Below are 20,487 nucleotides of genomic sequence, written 5' to 3' on the forward strand. Positions count from 1 at the left end.
AAAAGTATGTGACTAATATACTTTTGAGCTATAAGACTATTATTAAAACAACAGCTCTGTTAACAGTAGAAAAATTGAGGAAAGATATGCACAGAAAGGTCATAGGAAATTAAATACAAATCAGTTTTAAACTTAGAAACATATTTAATTTCACTCATAATCTGGTAAATTAAATAAAAATATAGTAATTTTTTCTATAAGGTTAACAAAAAGATCTATAAAGTTGATAACATACTGATGTTCTTACTGGTGGTGTAAATTAGAATTAGACAAAATCTAACCATATTACAAATGCACCTACTTTTGACTCAGCTACATTTCTAGGAATTTATCTTTGTGAAATGATATGTGTATTGTTACTCATTGCAGTAATGTTTATTAGCAGTGCAGGATGAGAAACAGTATAAATGACCCTCAGAATACTGATTAATAAATCTTGATACATCCATCCATGTAATGGACTATGATACTGCAGTAAAAAAAGAATACAGAAATATTTGCATATAGTCCAAAAAAGGGAAAAAATCATATTGTTGATTTCTCTATAAACAAAAGTTCCCTTAAATGTATACATTTAAATTTTTATTGGAGTATCATTGATTTATAATGTTGTGTTAGGTTCAGATATACAGCAGAGTGAATCGGTTATACATATACTTATGTCCACTCTTTTTAAATTCTTATCCCATATAGGCCATTACAAAATATTGTGTAGAGTTCTCTGTACTATACGGTAGGTCCTTATTAGTTGCCTATTTTATGTATAGTACTATGTATAAGTCAACCCCAGTCTCCCAATTTATCCGTCCCACCTTTCCCCCTGGTAGCCACAAGTTTGTTTTCTACATCTGTGACACTACTTCTGGTTTGTAAATAAGTTCATTTGTACCCTTTTTAAAAATTTTCCACATATAAGTAATATCATATGATATTTGTCTGTGTCTAACTTACTTCATTCAATATGACAATCTCTAGGTCCACTCGTGTACCTGCAGATGACATTATTTTGTTCGTTTTTATGGCTGAGTAATATTCCATTCAGTTTTCGTTCCAATCCCAAAAAAGGGAAATGCCAAAGAATGTTCAAACTACCACACAATTGCACTCATCTCTCACGTTAGCAAAGTAATGCTCAAAATTCTCCAAGCCAGGCTTCAATAGTACATGAACCATGAACTTCCAGATGTTCAAGCTGGATTTAGAACAGGCAGAGGAACCAGAGATCAAATTGCCAGCATCCATTGGATCATCAAAAAAGCAAGAGAGTTCCAGAAAAACTTTTACTTCTGCTTTGTTGACTATGCCAAAGCCTTTGACTGTGTGGATCACAACAAACTGTGGAAAATTCTTAAAGAGATGGTAATAACAGACCATCTGACCTGCCTCCTGAGAAATCTGCTTGTCAAGAAGCAACAGTTAGAATTGGACATGGAACAACAGACTGGTTCCAAATTGGGGAAGGAGCGTGTCAAGACTGTATATTGTCACCCTGCTTATTTAACTTATATGCAGAGTACAACGTGAGAAATGCTGGACTGGATGAACATGAGCCAGAATCAGGATTGCCGGGAGAAACAACCTCAGAGATGCAGATGACACCACCATTATGGCAGAAGGCGAAGAAGAACTAAAGAGCCACTTGATGAAAAGGAAAGAGGAGAGTGAAAAAGTTGGCTTAAAACTCAACATTCAAAAAACTAAGATCATGGCATCCGATCCTATCACTTCATAGCAAATGGATGGGAAAACAATGGAAACATGACAGACTTTATTTTTGGGGGCTCCAAAATCACTGCAGATGGTGACTGCAGCCATGAAATTAAAAGACCCTTGCTCCTTTTAAGAAAAGCTATGACCAACCTAGACAGCATATTAAAAAGCAGAGACATTACTTTGCCAACAGAGGTCTGTCTAGTCAAAGCTATGGTTTTTCCAGTAGTCATGAATGGATGTGAGAGTTGGACTGTAAAGAAAGCTGAGCACTGAAGAATTGATGCTTTTGAACCGTGGTGTTGGAGAAGACTCTTGAGAGTCCCTTTGGACTGTAAGGAGATCCAACCAGTCCATCCTAAAGGAAATCAGTCCTGAATATTCATTGGAAGGACTGATGCTGAAGCTGAAGCTCCTGTTGGAGCTTGGAGTATTCTTTGTAGCCAAAGTATTCTTTGGCCACCTGATGTGAAGAGCTGACTCATTGGAAAAGACTCTGATGCTGGGAAAGATTGAAGTCAGGAGGAGAAGGAGACGACAGAGAATGAGTTGGTTGGATGACATCACCGACTCAATGGACATGAGTTTGTGTAACTCCGGGAATTGGTGATGGACAGGCAAGCCTGGCGTGCTACAGTCCATTGGGTCGGAAAGAGTTAGATGTGACTGAGCGAGCGAACTTACTGAATATTCCATTGTGTATAAATATATATATGCACCACATCTTCTTTACCCTCTCCTCTGCTGATGGACATTTAGGTTGCTTCCATGCCCTGGCTATTGTAAATAGTGCTGCAGTTGAGCTGAATATCGAGGTGTATGAATCTTTTCAAATGATGGTTTTCTCCGGGTAAACGCCTAGGAGTGGGTTTTCTGGGTCATGATATTCTATTTTTAGTTTTTTAAGGAAACGCTGGGCTTCCCTGGTGGCTCAGAGGTTAAAGCATCTGCCTGCAATGCAGGAGACCTGGGTTCGATCCCTGAGTCGGGAAGATTCCCTGGAGAAGGAGATGGCAACCCACTCCAGTATTCTTGCCTGGAGAATCCCTTGGAGAGAGGAGCCTGGTGGGCTACAGTCCAAGCGGTCACAAAGAGTTGGACATGACTGAGCGACTCCACTTTCACCTTCACTTTATACTGTTCTCCATAGTGACTGTACCAGTTTACATTCCCATCAACAGTATAGGAAGGTTCTGTTTCTCCATACCTTCTCCAGCACATATTGTTTGTTGATTTTATTGATGATGGCCATTCTGACCAGTGTGAAGTGATACTCCATTGTAGTTTTGATTTGCATTTCTCTAATAGTGATGTTGAACATCTTTTCAAGTGCTTTTTGGCCATTTTTATGTCTTATGTCTTCTTTATGGTGTGCTGCAGTCCATGGGGTCACAGAAAAACACGACTTAGCCACTAAACAGTGTCAACAAATGTCTTTCTGAAATATTAAATGATAACATAGTGGGTTATTTGTTGAGTGGGATATGGGAACACAGGTTAAGGCTCTTTTCACTATATATCTTTTTTGTTTTTTTTGAGGGGTGAACTATATGACCATGCAGTCTATTTTTAAAACCACAGAGTGGGAAGTTGGTTGAAGGCAAAGGGAAAAAACCCAGCAACCTAGTTAACAGAACAAATCACTAAACTCCTTCAGAACACATAAATATAGAAGAGATAGGAAGTTGAGTAACATGGGGAAATGTAAAAAGACTATTTTAAATCAAAATATTACTCTGCACGTTACTTATAAATGACTGGGATTAAACTCTTCCGTCACTTTTTTTTTTTTCCTCCCTTGAAATCACATAGAGTTCATTCAATTTGTGTTTTATGGGAAAATTCCAAGGGCAGGCTTTTCTTTTCCCTTTATAAACTGCTTTTTCAAACTGGATAGTTTAAATTATGCAGTCATACCAACCCTAAATTTCAGAGTCTTGACACAAATTTGTTGTTTGCTTTTTCTGTGTCCCCACACTGTAACAGCAAGGGGACACTATTCTCTGTCTTCACTCACAAGAAATGGTGATGTTACCTCAGCATGTTCCTCCACTAACATCCCAGTGGAGGAAAGGAAGCCTGATGGATCAGGGACATTCTTAAAGTTCCTACCCAGAGGTGCTACAGAGCACATCTGACACTTATCTGACCAGAGTGAGTCACATGGTCACACCTAGTTTCAAGACAGCAGGGCAGTGCATTTTTACTAGATACCTAGAAAGGGAGGTTAACCAGAAGTATGGTGAACCTCACTGATGACCACCAAAGCTAACTTGTTTGAGTTTATATGTGATTTTTCCTTGCCTAGATGCTTGTAGAATTGCTGTTTCTTAGCAGTGTGAAAGTTTCACAGGTTATATCAAAGTGTAGGTCATAAAAACTGTAACTCTGCAAACCCTCTTGATGTGAATTTAGGTCTTTCTTTAGTAAAAGGATGATTTTCCTTTTTTTCCGGTTTTAATTATTGTTTTTGGAAAACACATTATATATTATGTTTTAATAACATTTTTACATGATACTTTAATTCTTCAAAGAGCTCTATAGTGATATTCTTGTATCAGTATAGGAGAAAATGAGGTCTAAGAAATTAGTACATTATACACTGTATTATACACTGTTATTCCATCATACAGTGTGCATCTTGAAGTAAAATGACCTACAACAGAGAAGTTGAATCTCAGTGATTCATGCATCAAAGTGTCAAGCCAGAAGTATAATTTGAACAGCTAATGACTTAATTTATTCTGAACTTTCATCTTGGAAGTTTGTCTCTTAAGGCATACAGAAAGTTTACAAAAAAGGACATAGAGCTAGTGAACGCTTACAAAAATGTATAAGTAAATACAAATTAAACCTGTATACTCCATTTCATTAGTAAATTGGCTAAAATAGATATATTTGTTACAGAAAAAGTAAACAGATAGTACCAAGTTCCCACGTAGTCTCTCTCTCACAGACACACGCTCATACACACACTCACCCCGGCACAGTTTTCCCTGTCATTAACATCTTGCCTTACTGTGGTACATTTGTTAAAATTAATGAAGCTATATTGAAACATTGCTAATAAAAGTCCATTGTTTACATTAAGGATTCTACAAGTCTATGGGTACAACACCATGTTCTGGTTCTTTGAAATAATTTATCTAATGTGACTTAACTGAAGTATGGTAAAACCCATACATCGTATTCCATTATGGTATAATTTAGTTTATTCCTACTGCATTCCAATATTGAGAGCTCAGAAAGCTGAGAAGCATTGTTTAACTCCTCACTTTTATGATTTTTTGTGTGTGGGCATGTCCTGAGATATAAAATAGGTTATTCTTAGGTAAGAGTATTATTATGTCATATAACTAGTATAATTATATATATCATGCTGCTGTTGCTACTGCTGCTGCTAATTTGCTTCAGTCGTGTCCGACTCTGTGCGACCCCATAGACGGCAGCCAACCAGGCTCCCCGGTCCCTGGGATTCTCCAGGCAAGAACACTGGAGTGGGTTGCCATTTCCTTCTCCAATGCATGAAAGTGAAAAGTGAAAGTGAAGTTGCTCAGTTGTGTCCGACTGTTAGCAACCCCGTGGACTGCAGCCCACCAGGCTCCTCCATCCATGGGATTGTTCAGGCAAGAGTACTGGAGTGGAGTGCCATTGCCTTCATAGCTTAGTATAATCATGTATAATTATAGAAATTTAAACTTAAAAAATAAGATTGCAGTATATTAAAAATACTACCCTTTAGCCAAACTGTCTAAAATACAAAAATTGAAAATCTTCAGTTAAGTGGTAAAGATAACAAATTCTGTGGTTTGTTGTATTTCAAACATTTTATTTTAAAAATAGATATGGTTCCAAATAAGAGATTTAAGTCCAGAAAATACTCTTCTACATAGAAATTAGACTTGCTAGATGGTTAAAGTTTCTTCTAGTTTGTTTCTTCTGGTTGCATTTTGTTGAATATTGTGTCCCTGAAAGTATTTGGGAATAGTAATAAAAGCATAAAAACCTCTGGATGCTGGCAATTCAAAGCAAGCTATACGAGTATATCTGTAACATTAATTTTTAGCTACAAAGAATGTGGAAATGGGGTATCCAAATTGATTATGCTGGTTAATGTAACATAACCAACTAAGGTTTTTTTAGTATATAATATAGTATAAAATATTGAAAAGATGACATTATCTCCTTGGGGGCAAAAAAAATCTGAGTTATGATTGTTAACCTAGCTAATTACACAGTAAATTTTAGCAATATCCAGAGTGGAACTACGGAGAAGGCAATGGCACCCCACTCCAGTACTCTTGCCTGGAAAATCGCATGGATGGAGGAGCCTGGAACGCTGCAGTCCATGGGGTCACTGAGGGTCAGACACGACTGAGTGACTTCACTTTCACTTTTCACTTTCATGCATTGGAGAAGGAAAGGGCAATCCACTCCAGTGTTCTTGCCTGGAGAACCCCAGGGACGGGGGAGCCTGGTGAGCTGCCATCTATGGGGTCGCACAGAGTCGGACACGACTGAAGTGACTTAGCAGAGTGGAACTAAAATTATTATTTGAAGACATGCTTGCTAATATATTTAAATGATCATTTCAGACCACACACACACCTCACGAAAAAGTTGTGAGCTAATTCATGCAAATCATAGTAACTTGATGTTAAAGTAAATTTAGTGGAAAGAAGGCTATAAACCTGTTATAACTCTCCCCTTACATATGTAAAATGAAGGTATTATTATTGACCCTGTTACATTCTGCAAATAATTTGAAATGGTTTTGAACAGTTTATCAAACCTAAAGTGATTTTAAACATAAAATCAGAACCAGGGAAATATAAATACTATGTAAGTAAAATATCAAGAAGTAGGTTGCAAGAACATAGCAGATTGCTAAGAAAATGCCATACAGGCTATATTTTGAGAAGCAAGTTAGTATCAGTTGGGGACTAACTCTGGTGATAGGATCTGACTTGATCCAAAGACAAAAGTACCACCTCATCTTCTGACAGTTTTCTCTAAGAATGTAACTTGTCTCTGCTGGGCTTTTACTCATAGTATGACAGTTGACATTTGCGGTTGTCTTTCTTTTTTATTTTTAAAGGACTTAGTTTACCTGTGATCTGAGGTGGAGTACCATCTGCTTTAAATATGTTTGATATCCTGTTGTGAAACCTGATGATTTGAAATGAGGGGTTTTGCTTTTTTTGTTGTTTGTTGCACACAGATATTGCAATGACAAATAGAGATAAAATACTGCAAATACAAGTAGTATTTTGTTTTTCAAAATAGTTTAACAGTTGTCTCAATGACTTTGTGACATAATCCTTTTTGTCCTCAATAAGTTTGATGCCACTTCTGTTGTATACATAGCCTAATTTCTTGAGCTATATATTTTGTGATAGTACCCTTCTGCTTCTATTTTCATATTAGGAAGAATAATCCATCACTCTTCCTTTTTAAAATCTTCTTGTTTTTTCTTAATTCTATTTATTTTCAAATTTCAGAGAATATATGTAGTATTAATATGAAGAGATACATATGATAGTGCAGTATGAGTGATAAGATGTCACAAATCAAAAATATAAAGAATGTTAACTATGTGGCATGGAAAACTAATTATAAAAATGTGAAGCTTTATAATTGAACAGTTTAAGATGGTTTAACACTTTCTGGGTATTTTTAGTAGCAATTACTATTATATTTTGGGCTTCCCAGATGATGCTAGTGGTAAAGAACCCACCTGCCAGTGCAGGAGACATGAGACATGAGTTCGATCCCTGAGTCAGGAAGATCCCCTGGAGAACGAAATGGCAACCCATCTCAGTATTCCTGCCTGGAAAATTCCATGGACAGAGGAGCCTGGCAGGCTACTGTCCTTGGAGATGCAAAGAGTCGGACACAACTGAAGCAACTTAGCATGCACACACTTTATATTTGAAGTATATTGCTAGTAGTAATAATTTTTAACAAGGGCTTTCTCTGCTTACTTAACAACTAACAAAGGCAACATCTCATATTTAGCTTAATCTCTTTGTATTTCTTTTTTGATTTTCATTTCAAGGTAACATGCAAAGTAGCTCACAGTATTTCACAGAAATTAATGTATTGAGGATAGATATTTTGCAGTCATTTAGTATTGTTCTGGTACTTCTTTTCAATAGCTTTTAACTGATTTCAGTAATAATTTTGTAGAGTCAGTACTGTAGACATGTAATGAACTGACTGAGACGTAAAGTTCTTAAATACCTGTAGTTTTTTATGACTTCTACTGCAAAGAAGTATTTCCTTTTAAAACTTAAGGGTTATTTCTAAACATTTATCAGAAGTTTGGGTAGCTGATTGAGAGAATGTGGCATCAGTCCTGGTTCTGACATCTTACTAAATCAGACATTAGAAGTTCTAGTTGAACTTTCTGTCTGTAGAGAACAAATTTAATTGTTAATTTTCAATGACAGCTATTAATATTCTGTTCCTATTACTAATAGTTTAAAAAAGAATATGGGCTTATCATCTTTTACTTGTTATTAAATATTTCATAAACTTTTTAATATTATTTAGTTAATAAACCATGCTTTGAAAGAACTAATGGAAATAGAAGGAGTGAATGAAAACATATTACAAGTTCACTTAAATGGTAAGTATGTTCTCATTTTGCCATTGGAATGATGTAAGCATATGAGCTTTTTACATTATGAGACTAAATTTACTCATATATTTAAAATCTGCATTAATAACTATATTTTAAAAACGAAATCTTTAACAGACTTTTACTTTAGCACACTATGCACAATATTTTTAGAAATTTAAAAAATTATTAATAAAGGCACATAAGGTCTCATTTTTTTGTATTGATTTTCTTTTTTTATTATTTATTTATTTTAATTGGAGGCTAATTACTACAATATTGACATGAATCAGCCATGGGTGTACATGTGTTCTTATCCTTTTTTTAAATAACATTAATTCCAAGGAAGAGGGTTCTTTGAGTCTATTTAATGTTTTCACTATTAAATTTTAAAAAGGAAAGAATGTAAATAAAAATTTTTGGCTTTTTCTTTCTAGTTAAATTTTTTTAAGCATTAAAAAACTTACTTGACTAGAAAATAATCTGCATTGTATCAAATACTTATTTCATTTTTATGACCTACTTTTAAATGGGTTTTATTTCAGGACTGCTGCAGATCAATGATAAAATTGCCCTAAAGGAAATCACAAGACAGTTAAATCTGGAAAATGTAGTTGGAGATAAAGTTTTTGTAAGTATCATTTTCATTATTTTATTAAATAGGATTCAAAGTAAAGTCTGTATAGCATGGACCTGTTTATATTTTGGAAGAGTAGGAACGGTTCAGAGATTCTAAAATATACAAGATTCTTACCATAAGAATGTACAATGTGTAGGATGTATTTATTCATCAAATCTTTTAAGTTTAGACTTTATTAAATAGATTTTATTGGTTATATTAGGGCTTCCTCGGTGGCTCAGACAGTAAAGAATCTGCCTGTAGTGCAGGAGACCCAGGTTCACTTCCTGGGTCAGAAAAATTCCCTGGAGAAGGGAATGGCAACCCACTCCAGTATTCTTGCCTGAAAAATCCCATGGACAGAGGAGATTGGCAGGCTACAGTCCATGAGGTCGCAAAGAGTCAGACATGCCTGAGTGGCTTTCACTTTCACTTTTCATATTAGTTATAAAATAGTTTAAGAAATCAAGATTTGTTTAAATATTAACTGAGTTGTTTCTTTGTTTGTAAGAAAAATATTCTGATTCTCTACCCTTGGAGATAGATTAATCTGCTTTTAAAAATATTAACACTCTATTAGTCTATTTCTAGTCTTAAGAGACTTGGATAGCATGAGAGTAGTAGAAAATGTACTGAATTTGAAGCTACAAATGGTAGATTTTTAACTATTGACTATAACTATTGACTACCTGTATATCGTGTCTAATAAGTATCTATGAATTACAGATCCCTCACCAGTTACATTGGCATTGTCTTCTTACACTTCACGCATTTATTCTAAAGATGAAAAGAAGTGTTAAACATAATTATTTTTATTTATTTTTTAAATTGGATGCTAAGATACTGTGCAAATGTCAGTTATATTTTACTATTAAAATGTTCTCAGAAAGTTACCCACATCATTATTGTTCCTTGGGATCTCAGGGCAGTAAACATAAATAATTTAACTGATTAGAAATGTTTTGAAACTTGTATTAAACATTTTACCTATCAACTTGATTTATTAGGTTCAAGGGAAACATGATTAATTTAACTTGAAGCTGAGGTAATTTTCATCATGAAGTGACTCCTCAGCTTAATGCAATTGAAGTGGGTTGTATACATTTCAGATTCATTTTCTGGTCACTGGTGATGATACAGTGGTGTTCCTCTAAACTGTGAGCCACCTAACATCTAGTAATTTTATTCTTTAAAAATTAACTATAAGTAAAGTTGAACTATGTGTAAAATACATAGCTAGTGGGAAACTGCTGTATAATGGAGCTCAGCTGGGTGCTCTGTGATGATGGGCAAGAATGAAAGGGAGGCTCAAGAAGGAGGAGATATATTAATATTTATACTTACAGCTGAATCATGTCATTATACAGCAGAAAACTAAGACAACAACGTAAAGCAGTTGTCCTCCAGTTAATGAAAAATCATCTATGAAAAGTTGAGCCAGTGCTGTGTTACCTTCCATTACCTACAGGTTTTTGAAGTGCAAGTTCAAATGTTCTTCTGAAATCTTTTGTCTTCTCTGTGTCCAGAATGCAGTGTAAAAGACAGCGGACTCCTTGGCAAAGCAGAGTTACTGTTACATAGAATCTGTTCGGCTTTTGGTTTCCACTTGATGTAGATTTGTGTTTCTAACTTTCCTAAATATAGCTGTTTGTATTGGATTGTATGAAATAATTCATGGCACAGCTACTTAGCATCCTAGTCATTACTATTGATATCATAACCCTCACACATACAGATTATTTGTTTAACTCCTATATTATATCAATTAGGCACCTGGAGGCAAAGAGACATAATTAGTGTGTCTAAAGTCATAAAATAACAAAGGCTGGACATTAAGAATCTAAATCATTTAACCCCAGAGCCTTTCTGTTTTGTGTATTTAGAGCAAATTTGTATATACCTTTATAGACACACACATATGTATATGTATGTGTATATATAAATATATACTTACATAAGTAAATTCTTATAATATGTACATATGAATTTACCTAAGTATATACTTATTGTAAAGTGTAATAGTCTTTTAAAGAAATAAGCCTTCCCTGGTAATCCAGTGGTAAGAATCTGCCTACCAATGCACAGAACACAGGTTCAACCCTGGGTCCAGGAGGATTCCACATACTGTGGGGCAGCTAAGCCTGTGTGCCACAACTGTGGAGCCCACGTTCTAGACAGAGCTCATGCTCTGCAACCAGAGAAGCCACAAAAATAAGAGTAGTCCCCGCTCTTTGCAACTAGAGAAAGCCTGCATGCAGCAACAAAGACCCACTACAGCTAAAAATAAATAAATTTAAATATATATATATAAAAATACCAAAAGATAAGCAGTTTTTGAGTAACTTTGACCACTGATTTTCCAACAGTTTATCTGAGCATTTGTTTACATTATGGTAAATACCTCTTGCCCTACCTACTTTGGAAATAATATTTCTTGACAGCATGTAATCATCACAAAATGTGTAGAAGCTCTTTAAAACATATTATGTTATTTTATGTCAGATCTCTCAACTGGGAAACAAACAAGTGGGTATCTTTTGTCCTTTACATCACCTCAAGTTTAAAGTTGACTGTTTCTTTAAATTAAGAAATTTGGAAAAAAAAAAAAAAAAAGGAAAAAAAATTTGAATGAAGTAAAAATTAAGGACTTCAATGAAAAAATATTTTAACAAGGCCTTTATCCACAAGCTGGAACATCTGGATAATGCATCTGCTACTCTATTAGTTTCTATCCAGAATATTTAAATTGTACCCAAAAATGTATTGACTGTGTTCCAAGTGAAAGTGAAGTCGCTCAGCCGTGTCCGACTCTTTGCGACCTGGTGGACTGTAGCCCCCCAGGCTCTTCCGTCCATGGGATTCTCCAGGCAAGAATACTGGAGTGGGTTGCCATTTCCTTCTCCAAGTAAAGACAGCCAAATTTGATATGATATATACAAATTATATAATCTGCTCTTCAGTAGAGAAACACTGTTGTATTGTCTAATGTTTGAGGCAGGTTTCTTCTTCCTTTTCCTTTGGGATCTCATTCAAATTCATGGTCATTTTTTTAGTGGTATGGGTTTGAGACTCGCAACAGACTGACACATTTGAAGATAAAAGTACAGTGAATTTCTTTTTTTCTCTGATTGTGTTTAGAGTATAGCAACTCTTAAAAACTACCTTTGATTAAATTTTTACAGATTTTATCCAGAAAATATAAAATTTTGAACATGGCATGATCCCATTTTCAGTGTTATGCCATCTCTACTGTTATATTAAAGTTTTAGATTGTAAGCATACAAGAGATGGAGCTCAGAATCTGGCCAATGACTTTCATTTACTAGAAAACTACATAAAACTATTTATACAGTGTCTGGAGTCATATAGCCCTCCTTTATTCTTTATTTCAATAAACTTCTAGTCATGGTGTCTTTTTTTGTTATTCAGGGTAGCTTTGCTGAAAACCTTTCATTTCTTCTGGAAGCTTTAAAAAAAGGTAAATACTAGCTTATTTAACAGTATCAATAGTTTAGCTTTATTTTTCCCTTGATCATATGCTTTATAAAAAAAAATATAAAAAAGAAATAATGACCACTGAAATCCCTATTAATAATGATTATTCCAATTAACATTTTATTTCATATCTTTATTCACCTATAGTATATCATTAGTATAATTTTTATAAGAATGAAATGTTTTCTATTTTATTGTGAAATGTACATCTTTTCACTTACTCATAATATGTTGTAAGCATCTTTCCCTGTCTGTAAATATTGAGTGCATGATCATTTTTATGGTTCTCATGTATCTCATTTTTAAAATATAAGCTATTTTAAAATTGTAACATAATAAATTATAACTGATTAATCACCAGCTATCAACTTTTATTCCTGATTTTGTATAATTAGGAAGAAATGCTTAACTGATCATCCAGATTTCTTGGGGTAAATTTCAATGAGTAGAATACTGGGTTAAAGATTTCACATTTAAAAGCATAAATATTAATTACCAAATTATCCTAGAAGATCCATTTTCTAAACATATTTTAAAGTACTTTTTTTTTCAGAACCTCAAACAATTAATTGTTTTTTTTGTTTGCTTTTTTAATAGAAAAAAATTTTCAGTTTTAATTTTACTAATTTGGGTACTCATGATGTTCATATCAAATTTTAATTGGCCATAGATATTTCCTGATTTGTGTTTTTCCTGTTCTTTGCTTTATTTTGGTGGTTTACCTCATACTTAACTGTGAGAATTCTTGCACTTGTTTTTTTCTTAATTTTGGTTTGGACTTTTCTGATGAATAGAAGTTTTAAATTATTTACATAATCAAAAGTTTTCTCTTCTTCACACTTTAAAGACATACACTTATATTTTCATCCAGTACGTACACTTATAATTCATAATTTAGCTGAAATTTGTTTTGGAAAGGTGGAAAGTGGAGATGGCTTGAATATACCAAAATGAAATTTCTACCTTATGTAGGTCTGTGTCTAGACTTCTGAGTGGTCCCTGTGGTTTTAATGTCTTTTAGGTTAATGTACTGGAGAAGGCAATGGCACCCACTCCAGTACCATTGCCTTCTCCAATACATTAACCTAAAAGACATTAAAACCACATTATTATCTTTTAGATAGTATTATCCAAACTATAATATCTGATAATATTAATAATTAAAAGAATTATTAATTAACCTGTTTATTACCATGTTTTTTTTCACTTGTTTATGTGGATATAAAGCCTTTGACCTTAAGGAAATAGTGCTTGTTCTATTGCACTTTCCATTGTACTGAGAAAAATGAATCCAGAGTCATGTGAAAGTTTTCCCTATTTTTTGAAATGTTGAAATTATCATTAGTAGGAGTTACAGTAGCTTTGGTTAAACTTCATAGTGTTACCATTGTTTATAAAAATTGTTTCCAGGGGAAGACTTACTTTGCATTTCTAACTAAAAGTGAGTCTGTTTTGAAGTAATAATTTTATGTACTTTTATATTTAAACCCAAAGTATTTTGGTCTATGTAGGTTAAAAAATCTTTGTCTATTTTCTGATGATAGAAGAATTATTTACATAATTTAAGAAACAGTCTTCAGTCATTTAAATGATTTTCTTAACTTTTCATCAATAAAGCTACTAGAAGTCTGGTAATTAGACTTAGAAGTCTGGTAATTAGACTGAAGTACTTGAGGGCAATAGGAGCTATTTTGTCTTTTGAATAATTTTTTGTTGAATAATTGTACATGCATTGGTAAGTGCCCTACTGAAAGTAGGTTAACAGTGTACTTTTCTTGGATTGAGTTTTAGAAAATGAAATGTACTAAATAGTTTGGAAGTTACAGAAAGTTTGATATGACTGCTTATTAGTATAAAACTCTTATTTTCTCTTAGGTGACCGGACTAGTAGTTGCCCAGTGATCTTCATATTAGATGAATTTGATCTTTTTGCTCATCATAAAAACCAAACACTCCTCTATAACCTTCTTGACATTTCTCAGTCTGCACAGACTCCAGTAGTAATTATTGGTCTTACATGCAGATTGGTAAGTCTTTCTATTTAAAAATAATTGATTATAATGTTTAGAAAATTAAAGCTTAATAACTGACTTAGTTACTATGTAGCTCACTAATGTATTTCATTAGGGTTTGGCACCTTTATGCCACTTTTTAACTCAAAGGAAACGAGGAAACATTTATCACACATGCTTGTAGGCTAATACCTCCCTCCATTTCACTCAGATTACTGAATAAAAAATATGATGTGAGATTTTGCTTAAAAATATTATGTAATTCTACATTAGTAAATAAAGGGAAAATTAACGTCACCACCATTTTATAAAAATTGCTAATGGTTTCTCATACTTTTTATATTTAAGATTCTTTCCATATTTTAAAAGTGCTTGGAATCAGCTCAAAATGATACTAACCCAACTTTGTAGGTATACATCTCTTGAAATGGAAGGGATTATTTCCATCATATTATCATAGTAGTCACTAGCGTCTTTGCTCCTTGGGAGATTTTTAGAATGATTTTAATTGAAGTCTTAATGTAACTATCACATTACTTTGTGAAGACTCCATGCATGTTAAACCTTCAGACAGTTTATGTAGGTCTGTTTGTGTTTACTCTCTCTCTTTTTTAAAATTTTCCCTGGAAGTGGGTGTACCATTCGTGAAAGTACTGCAATACCAGATCGATGGGTGGAGTGGATGGAGCAAGCTCCCTTTCCATCTCCTAGTTCCAGAAATACATTTAATTCATTGTCCTCAGAATATGTATCAGATACTAAGCTGACAAGAACATATACTACTAGGCAAAAGGCCAAAAAGCATTGTGTTTACCTTCTTTTACTCTCCTTATATGAACTGTCTTATTGAATTCAGGTAAAACTGGTATTTAAGAGTCATCTTAATACTAATATGAGTCATCTTAATACTAACACTATGGCTGCCATGCATTCATAATTTTTATCCTTTTTTTCCCTTCATTTTTAGCAAACTTATGCCAGGCCCTTGTACTTATTTTCCTTTACTACAGCTACTACTCTTTTTTAGAAATGGGAAGCTCTTTACTAAGTCATCTTTCAACAGTCCTGCTAGTACTATTTCTCTAAAGTTCAGTTCAGTCGCTCAGTCGTGTCCGACTCTGTGCAACCCCATGAACTGCAGCACGCCAGGCCTCCCTGTCCATCACCAACTGCCAGAGTTTACCCAAGCCCACATCCATTGAGTTGGTCATGCCATCCAACCATCCCGTCCTCTGTCATCCCCTTCTCCTCCTGCCCTCAATCTTTCCCAGCATCAGGGTCTTTTCAAATGAGTCAGCTCTTTGCATCAGGTGGCCAAATATTGGAGTTTCAGCTTCAACAGCAGTCCTTCCAATGAACGCCCAGGACTGATCTACTTTAGGATGGACTGGTTGATCTCCTTGTGGTACAAGGAACCCTCAAGAATCTTCTCCAACACCACAGTGCAAAAGCATCAATTCTTCGGCGCTCAGCTTTCTTTATAGTCCAACTCTCACATCCATACATGACTACTGGAAAAACCATACCCTTGACTAGACGAAACTTGTTGGCAAAGTAATGTCTCTGCTTTTTAATATGCTGTCTAGGTTGGTCATAGCTTTCCTTCCAAGAAGTAAGCGTCTTTTAATTTCATGGCTACAGTCACCATCTGCAGTGATTTTGGAGTCCAAAAAAATAAAGTCAGCACTGTTTCCACTGTTTCCCCATCTATTTGCCAAAAGTAATGGGACCAGCTGCCATGATCTTAATTTTCTGAATGTGAAGCTTTAAGCCAACTTTTTCACTCTCCTCTTTGACTTTCATCAAGAGACTCTTTAGTTCTTCTCACTTTCTGCCATAAGGGTGGTGTCATCTGCATATCTGAGGTTATTAATATTTCTCCCAGCAATCTTGATTCCAGCTTGTGCTTCCTCCAGCCCATCATTTCTCATGATGTACTCTGCATAGAAATTTAATAAGCAGGGTGACAATATGCAGCCTTGATGTGCTCCTTTTCCTATTTGGAACCAGTCTGTTGTTCCATATCCAGTTCTAACTGTTGACCTGCATACAGGTTTCTCAAGAGGCAGGTCAGGTGGTCTGGTATTCCCATCTCTTTCAGAATTTTCCACAGTTTATTGTGATCCGCACAGTCAAAGGCTTTGGCATAGTCAATAAAGCAGAAGTAGATGTTTTTCTGGAACTGCCTTGCTTTTGTGTTGATCCAGTGGATTCTGGCAATTTGATCTCTGGTTCCTCTGCCTTTTCTAAAACCATCTTGAACATCTGGAAGTTCAAGGTTCACATACTGTTGAAGCCTGGCTTGGAGAATTTGTAGCATTACTTTACTAGCGTGTGAGATGAGTGCAATTGTGCGGTAGTCTGAGCATTCTTTGGCATTGCCTTTCTTTGGGATTGAAATCAAAACTGACCTTTTCCAGTCCTGTGGCCACTGCTGAGTTTTCCACATTTGCTGGTGTATTGAGTGTAGCACTTTCATAGCATCATCCTTTACGAAGTGAAATAGCTCAATTGGAATTCCATCACCTCCACTAGCTTTGATCCTAGTGATGCTTCCTAAAGCCCACTTGACTTCATATTCCAGGATGTCTGGCTCTAGTTGAGTGATCCCACCATCATGATTATCTTGGTTGTGAAGATCTTTTTTGTACAGTTCTTCTGTGTATTCTTGCCACCTCTTCTTAGTATCTTCTGCTTCTGTTAGGTCCATACCATTTCTGTCCTTTATTGAGCCTATCTTTGCATGAAATGTTCCCTTGGTATCTGATTTTCTTGAAGAGATCTCTAGTCTTTCCCATTCTGTTGTTTTCCCTCTATTTCTTTGCATTGATCACTGAGAAACACTTTCTTATCTCTCCTTGCTTTCCTTTGGAACTCTGCATTCACATGGGTATATCTTTCCTTTTCTCCTTTGCTTTTCGCTTCTCTTCTTTTCACAGCTATTTGTAAGGCCTCCTCACACAGCCATTTTGCTTTTTTGCATTTTTTTTTCTTGGGGATGGTCTTGATCCCTGTCTCCTGTACAATGTCACGAACCTCTGTCCACAGTTCATTAGGCACTCTGTCTATCAGATCTAGTCCCTTAAATCTATTTCTCACTTCCACTGTATAGTCATAAGGGATTTGATTTAGGTCATACCTGAATGGTCTAGTGGTTTTCCCCACTTTTCTTCAATTTAAGTCTGAATTTGGCAATAAGGAGTTTACAAGCTGAGCCATAGTCAGCTCCTGGTCTTGTTTTTGCTGACTGTATAGAGCTTCTCCATCTTTGGCTGCAAAGAATATAATCAGTCTGTGTTTGGTGTTGACCATCTGGTGATGTCCATGTGTAGCATCTTCTCTTGTGTTTTTGGAAGAGGGTGTTTGCGATGGCCAGTGTGTTCTTTTGGCAAAACTCTATTAGCCTTTTCCCTGCTTCATTCTGTATTCCAAGGCCAAATTTGCCTGTTACTCCAGGTGTTTCTCACTTCCTACTTTTGCATTCCAGTCCCCTGTGATGAAAAGGACATCTTTTTTGGGTGTTAGTTCTAGAAGGTCTTGTAGGTCTTCATAGAACCATTCAAATTCAGCTTTTTCAACGTTACTAGTCGGGGCACAGACTTGGTTTACCATGATATTGAATGGTTTGCCTTGGAAACAAACAGAGATTATTCTGTTGTTTTTGAGATTGCATCCAAGTACTGCATTTTGGATTCTTTTGTTGACTATGATGGCTACTCCATTTCTTCTGAGGGATTCCTGCCCGCAGTAGTAGATATAATGGTCATCTGAGTTAAATTCACTCATTCCAGTCCATCTTAGTTCGCTGCTTCCTGGAATGTTGATAATCACTCTTGCCGTCACCTGTTTGATCATTTCCAATTTGCCTTGATTCATGGACCTAACATTCCAGGTTCCTATGCAATATTGCTCTTTACAGCATCTGACCTTTCTTCTATCGCAAGTCCCATCCACACCTGGGTGGTGTTTTTGCTTTGGCTCCGTCTCTTCAGTCTTTCTGGAGTTATTTCTCCACTCATCTCCAGTAGCATATTGGGCACCTACCGACCTGGGGAATTCTTCTTTCAGTGTCCTATCTTTTGCCTTTTCATACTGTTCATGTTTCATACTTTTCATACTGTTCATTTGATCACATGGACCACAGCCTTGTCTAACTCAGTGAAACTAAGCCATGCCATGTGGGGCCACCCAAGACGGGCGAGTCATGGTGGAGAGGTCTGACAGAATGTGGTCCACTGGAGAAGGGAATGGCAAAGTACTTCAGTATTCTTGCCTTGAGAACATGAACAGTCTCTAAAGAGTAGCTTTCTATGTCCTCCTTCCCCAGTACTTTAGAGCTTTCGATGTATGCTTTCATAATAAGCCTCTCTCAGACTAAATCTGGTGGGTTCTCCACGTATCTTTATTCTTCTTTCTGAAAAATAGCAATATAACACAGTCATTAAGGAAGGCTGTTCCTTCTTGCTAAAAGCTCTTCCTTTAGATGGAAGTGGCAATGGCAGATGCTGTCGTCCCAACGAGGGCCCAAATAAAGGGTTTGTGGCTCCTTAGTAAAGGCTGTTTTTTATTCTGTATGTTAAATTTTCCAGCTGTGTAACTCTCCAACTGTGTGATTCAAGTCCATCTAGGTGTCCATTTTTAGAGGGAAAGAGCAGAAGGATTGATGGAGTAGTGATTTTGCTAACAAATAACCTCTTCCCTGTGGCATCATTTATTTTCACTATTTCCTCGATCCCTACATTACCAACTTCTGTCATTACTGTCTACCATAAAAATATCGGTTAGTGTTCACCTCTAAATTCTTTTGTTGTCGTTTTATTGTTAAGTTGTGCCTGACACATTGCAGCCCCATGGACTGCAGCATCCCAGGCTTCCCTGTCCTCTGCTATCTCCCAGAATTTGCTCAAATTCATGTCTGTTGAGTCAGTGATGCTATCTGGCCATCTCATCCTCTGCTGTCCCGTTCTCCTTTTGCTTCAGTCTTTTGCTTCCACTATCTCCCAGAGTTTGCTCAAATTCGTGTCTGTTGAGTCGGTGATGCTATCTGGCCATCTCATCCTCTGCTGTCCCTTTCTCCTTTTGCTTCAGTCAGCATCAGCATCTTTTCCATTGAGAGTCAGCTCTTTGCATCAGGTGGCCAGAGTTTTGAAGCTTCAGCTTCAGTACCAGTCTTTCCAATGAATATTCAGGGTTGATTTCTTTTAGGATTGACTGGTTTGATCTCCATGCAGTCCAAAGGACCCTCAAGAGTCTTCTCCAGCACCACAGTTCAGAGGCATCAATTTTTTGGTACTCAGCCTTCTTTATGATCCAAATCTCACATCTGTACATGACTACTAGAAAAACCATAGCTTTGACTATACAGACTTCTATCTTTTCCCATTCCCAAGTTAAGGCTCTTAATTCTGTTTGCCCAGCGTTGCTCCCACTACCTTTCAACCACCTACTCAGATGGGTGATCTAGAACTCCTCCTTAGCAGAAAATTAATGTGTAGTATTTCTGAAATAACTTGTAGTTCTCTTATGCTGACACTGTATTTTTCTGTACCTGTAAAAATATCTTAGGTTTTTCAGTCACCTTCCCACTTTCAGCCCCAAACTATTCATCTTTGCTGTCTTCCTTCCCACATTAGCCATGATGCCTTTAATTCTTCCCTGTGTATCATTGGTTTCTTAACCTAGAGTCATCTGGGTAGATTTGAAATTCCATATTTCTGGGCCTCACCACAGCTTTTTGTTTTTCTTTTTTATAGAAAATTGACACTAAACTTGCTCCCTCTCTTAAGGGAAAATAGCACATAGCTTCTCAAATGTTACTATAAAAGAGCCAGAAGACAGAATAATTTATTTTACCAATGTAATGCTATATTCTTGCCAGTTTCCTTTTCTATACTTTGTTTCTTACCTCTAGTGTAGCTTCAGCTTAATCTGTATAGTTTAGTGAATTGAATTTTTCTTCATCACATATGCTGCTTCTTGAGTTTTTGCTACATAAAACAATGAAAACAATGTAAGTTTTCATCAATGTT

At 35.8% G+C, this 20,487-nt stretch overlaps 1 protein-coding gene and 1 pseudogene across 2 annotated transcripts in view; one reads left to right on the forward strand and one right to left on the reverse strand.

The window, feature by feature from the left end:
* The window catches only part of ORC4 (origin recognition complex subunit 4), a 93,131-nt gene that overhangs the window by 52,017 nt on the left and 20,627 nt on the right, over window positions 1-20,487 (forward strand). For both annotated transcript variants that reach the window (XM_055572653.1, XM_055572655.1), the window contains exons 5-8: window positions 8,266-8,341; window positions 8,878-8,963; window positions 12,381-12,429; window positions 14,322-14,473. In XM_055572653.1, coding sequence (XP_055428628.1) covers window positions 8,266-8,341; window positions 8,878-8,963; window positions 12,381-12,429; window positions 14,322-14,473 — 363 coding nt within the window. The remainder of the gene's footprint in view (window positions 1-8,265; window positions 8,342-8,877; window positions 8,964-12,380; window positions 12,430-14,321; window positions 14,474-20,487) is intronic.
* LOC129648103 (uncharacterized) lies at window positions 15,087-15,264 on the reverse strand (annotated as a pseudogene).

Source organism: Bubalus kerabau, chromosome 3, assembly GCF_029407905.1.
Source record: "Bubalus kerabau isolate K-KA32 ecotype Philippines breed swamp buffalo chromosome 3, PCC_UOA_SB_1v2, whole genome shotgun sequence".
NCBI lineage: Eukaryota > Metazoa > Chordata > Mammalia > Artiodactyla > Bovidae > Bubalus > Bubalus kerabau.